Source organism: Chanodichthys erythropterus, chromosome 12, assembly GCF_024489055.1.
Source record: "Chanodichthys erythropterus isolate Z2021 chromosome 12, ASM2448905v1, whole genome shotgun sequence".
Classification (NCBI taxonomy): Eukaryota; Metazoa; Chordata; class Actinopteri; order Cypriniformes; family Xenocyprididae; genus Chanodichthys; species Chanodichthys erythropterus.
The window spans coordinates 25,098,124-25,103,211 of NC_090232.1; the positions used below are offsets into that span (position 1 = coordinate 25,098,124).

The 5,088-nt window shown below is 34.6% G+C and overlaps 1 protein-coding gene across 3 annotated transcripts; it reads right to left on the reverse strand.

The window, feature by feature from the left end:
• Window positions 1–4,544, reverse strand: LOC137032796 (uncharacterized). 3 transcript variants are annotated; one of them, XR_010896747.1, is made up of 3 exons: window positions 2,814–4,203; window positions 183–1,264; window positions 1–117 (listed from the first exon to the last, which is right to left on the reverse strand). XR_010896747.1 is itself a non-coding variant. In XM_067404744.1 (3 exons), the coding sequence occupies exon 3, from the start codon at window positions 1,262–1,264 to the stop codon at window positions 359–361; it is 906 nt and encodes a 301-aa protein (XP_067260845.1). In that variant the 5' UTR covers window positions 2,814–2,838; window positions 4,464–4,544; the 3' UTR covers window positions 93–358. The 3 variants fall into 3 exon arrangements, 1 of the variants encoding a protein (XP_067260845.1); XR_010896746.1 differs by having other exon boundaries at window positions 27–135; XM_067404744.1 differs by adding an exon at window positions 4,464–4,544 and having other exon boundaries at window positions 93–1,264; window positions 2,814–2,838.
• Window positions 4,545–5,088: the final 544 nt, after the last annotated feature.

A 5,088-nucleotide genomic window follows, 5' to 3' on the forward strand; every position in this document is an offset into this window, starting at 1 on the left:
CAGCTCAGCAACTTGAATGTAGCCATCTGTGCAATCGTTGATTTTCCCTGCATCTCTCATGGCACTGTACAGGTCATCTCCGTGAATGAGGACATCATTCAGGTCACTGACGGTCCACTGCAACACATTTTTCATCTTAGACATGACAATAGCAATTAAACTGTTTGCAGCACATTGCTTACCACCATTGGGATTGAAACGGGGATGTCCTTGATGGAAAGAGCCTCTTATGCAAGATCTCTGGGGACATACATCAGTACCAGCATTCATTTTCATCTCATTATGTTCAGTAGTAGAGACATAGGGAGAGAAACATTTTGACTTTTGTACACACTTATTCACCTCAACCCCCGTTACCTCAAAAGGATGATTTTTTGCATTCAAGGATGCACCAAGTCTCTTGAAATGAATGAGTAAAGATTCTATGCTGCCATAGAAAGTCACTACTCTTACCGTAAGCTGCCATTGTTCCATCACAGTGTCGGGAATGTGGATCAATCACTGCATACCATGAACCTTGTCTAACAGCTGCACATATGGTGTGGTTCATATTTACCAAACATGCATCAAACCTCTGGAATGCTTGTTTTACTGCTTCATCAAATGACATGGCGAAGCCTTGCAGACCTTCATCATAATTAGAAATGCCAAACAACCCTGTGTGTAATTGTCCATACTTTATTGAAAAAGTACAATTATTCAGCGTGTGTGTGTCAGGCAGCTCAGCAACTTCCATGTAGCCATCTAAGTGATCGTTGATTTTCCCTGCATCTCTCATGGCACTGTACAGGTCATTTCCGTGAATCAGAACATCATTCAGGTCACTGATGGTCCACTGCAACACATTTTTCATCTTAGACATGACAATGGCAATTAAACTGTTTGCAGCACATTGCTTACCACCATTGGGATTGAAGCGGGGATGTCCTTGATGAAAAGAGCCTCTGATATAGGAAGTCTGTGGAGACAAATAAGAAACAGCATGCATAGTCATCTCAGCATCTTTTGGAAACTTTGGCATAGACTTTGAATTAGCGTCTGAATCAGACTTTGGGTAAGAATCGGTAAAATTGGCAAATTCGGAACAATTGGCAAATTCGGAACAATTGGCAAATTCGGAACAATTGGCAAAATTAGGATCAGGCTCTTGTATTTCTTTTCTTTGTTTAGGAGGCTGCAAAATCTCTTCAGGATTAGCAGCCAGCCTGTCCGCGATTCTCCTCTTGGCTGCCTGAGAACGCTGAGACTGCTTCGTCCGAGGCATCTGCACATACACAAAATATAGGAAGATAAATTAAATGACATATTACTGCATAATAATTAACAAAAAATACATTAAAGATTTTTTTTAAATTTAGTTCACATTACAATAATGTTTAGTAACAATAATATTGCATGCTACTCTCCTTACTTTGGTCTTTTGCACTTAAAATGTTTATATATGAAAAAATTAAATAAATACAAGCATTAACTTTTTCATTTTTAAATGTTTAACTGATAAAACTGAATGGTAACTAAACTCACAACTATTAACATATTAGCTAACCATAATAACCAAACAGAACATAATTACTCACATATATAACAAACATAAAATTAACCTGCATAGTCATTATGCTTTTCAATAAACAGATTGCACTAAAAAGCCATTGATAACGAATACACAATTCTTTAAATCCCTACAAAACAACCCTGTTTTAATTAGAGCTATACTGACATCTAGTGGTGAAATCATAAAGTTACATATTTTATTTATTTCTTTGTACCAATGAACAATAATTTAGCTTCTTTGCATTTGAAAGACCTTTACCCCATTTTTAACTTACAAATGGTGTCAAATAATTATTAAATGTTCAGTTTAGAGATTATTTTCCCAAACAGTTTCAAAATGCAGTAAATGTGCAAATTTTCTATTGCATTATATCATAAGCACACATACAAATCTGTGTGCATCTATGTATATTCACACACAGCAATTCAAAAGTGTTGAAACAAAACTAACTTATGATCATAAAGGATAAATCATTATTCAAATTCCAACACCACCACCAACTACTCATGATTGTTTTCATTATTTCAAAATGTGCTAAACAACAAACTTTAGCAAAATTATTTAAACTGGAAAGTAGAAAGTGGAAAATCATGTATATTATATATAAGTGATCAAATTGAATGCCTCGTTGCTTGATTTTATAGTTCTGTTTTTGTGTGTCTGTGTGATTAACTTTGTGCCTTAAAATAAAACATTTTTCAATTATTCTTTAAAAAGGCTGTTTAAAATAAACAAGAATTTTTAATAAAACATGATGTGAGCTTAATGAGTACAGGGGTGTGCTTAAAGGGAAAAAAATATATACCCATTAAGCACAGCCAGACTATTTGCAATTAATAAAGTCCATCTTAATTGAAATGCTTTCCTCATTTAAAATACAATAAAATAATTGTTGTGTGAGGGATTAATATTTTACTTTAACGTAACTTCTTGTACTGAAATCAATATCTTTTGCACTATAAATGTCTCAATGTAGATTTTCATGACCTTTATAACTACATTCACTCTAGTCCTACAAAAAATGATAAACATTTGAGTTTTTCTTACCTATAAATAAAAAGAATATAATAAAATAAAATAAAAATTTATTAGACATATCTTCAGAAAGCACATATAATAACTATTTACAGAATACACAGTATATTACACAAATCTTATCAACACGCTATCTATTAAAAAAATTGTGAAACATTCACTACTTTACCCAAAATACTTCACTGTTGGACATATTATTGCAATATCAAAAGAACTATCATCTTACCTCAAATCACGTTTCTGCAAATCTTCTGCAACAAAATTGAGAAAAAATTAATAACATATAAAGAAATACATTTAAAGACTTCACACTACATTTTAATGCAAGCATCACTAAACACGGCCAATTATGGCTTTTAGTCAAAATTGTTTATTAAGAGAGATACTGATATCATTAGGTATACTTTCATTTTTTTTGTTTTACATATAATCTGATTCTATTGTTTATCCACGAAATTATGTGATCTAATGAGCATCACTGATTTAAAATGCTGTATCAAGTATGTTTCCATGATTGCTTACTTGACTTGACTGTCAATCATGTCACGTATTAGTTATCTGCCCTCTCTCTTCCAATCACAAACTTATTATGCTTTCAGTTATGTACACAACAAACACAGAAAAACGTTTAACAACAAGTGAAACATGAGACTGATAAAGTACGATTATTACAATTACGATTTAATTATGATTATTAAAGTATGTAATTTCGATTTCATATTCATGGTACATGGAAAAATTTCATAACAATAAAGAATAAAACATTTACACAACAAATGGTTAAAAAATTAGCTTTAGTTAAAAAGACTAATGGTGCGTTCAAGTCATGTCGGAAAGATCGTATTTACGAGCAGAACCAACATGAACGCCACCACAATGTCGTAAATACCAGTGGGAATCTCGTAATTTTCTTTAATCTCCGATCTGTACGAGTTGGGGGCATGTCAATCAGAAACATAGTGAAATACCACAATACTTACAGGTATTTAGCAGTGACATTGTCAGGCTTTTCTATTTACAACGAAGTAAGCTGATTCCCAGCAAAAAATACGATAGCATCACAATATAAAAATGTAATATGTAACAATAAATTTTACAATGGCTTCATAAATTAATTAAAAAACATAAAAAAGCAACATACAACTAATGCATATTCTTTGCTCTACATTTTCTAGAAGCAGAAATGTTGTTATTTTGTGTAATTAATTTAGACAAGGCCCACCGCCATCATACTCCGACGAAAGTGACTTGAAAGACACCTACCGTTGTACACACGACTTTCCACCTCATAAATACAAACTTCCCAGGAGGACTTGAATGCACCATATGAATAACATTTATCACGTGTCTTGCCCATGCACTGCATGTGCTACACGTTGTTGACGCACTGCATGCGTTATACAATATACTAATGTATCTATAGACAGAATTTACATCGTCAACAAAATATGAGTAAATATAACACAAAACTGGTATTTTTTTATGAACTACCCTTTAAAACTGAAGCTAATGATAAATTCAACCAAGAAGAAAAACAGATGAAGCTAGAGCAATTAACAATTACACCCTTACTTTCCAAACATGTCAATACTAAGAATAAACTACATGAACTACTAACTATTAAACTAATAATAGCAATCACTGTAAAAAAAAAAGAAGAGATTTATTTCGTCTTATAATCAAATTACTGTCCCAGTCAATTAAGAATCTAGAACTGAAATAAAACGTTGCCTTTCAACATTTATGTAAGAAATACAGCCACACAATATGCAAACACACAAAAAACTACTTAGAATAACTTCAAAATATCACGGATGACTAACAATAATGCACAGATGATTAGGATTAGAGACAGAAAGAACACCATACATCTTACCTTGCCCAGCTAGTAGACAAAATGGCTTCACTTCCGGGCAAACCCGGAATACGCTATCTCTAACAATAATACATGCGCCCTCTAGTGCATGGAATAATAATTAAAACGCATTATAATTGCAGAGAAATGTGAAAATAGTGTTATAAACAAAATAAATAAATCCATCCAAAATAAAACCAATCCAGCCAGCACTGAGCTCATTCGAACCGTCTAGATGACGTCTGTCCACATTATGAATTTCAGGCATTTTCATTGAATTTTCGCCGAGATATTAGCCAAAAACCAGCGGGCGCGTTTTAAAATGGCGGCCGCCAATGACGTCACATCCCGGTACATTTTTGCTTCTAACTCAGGAACCGAAAGTCCCCGCGAGCTCAAACTCGGATGGTAAGGTCCCCTCCGGGCCCTTGAGCGGCCACATCCGTCTCGGGCCTCGGGAACGCCCCCCCGCGGATCGCAAGTTCGCGGGACCCCCGAATTTAAACGGCCGTAACTCCCGAGCCCTACCTCCTAGGACCTTGGGGAAGGGCTCGTTGGAAAGGCCATTTCCCCAACTAGATTCGATTCAAGATTGGTGCGATTTGGTCTGGGCGTTCTTGAGATATAAGCACAAAAAGATACGCAT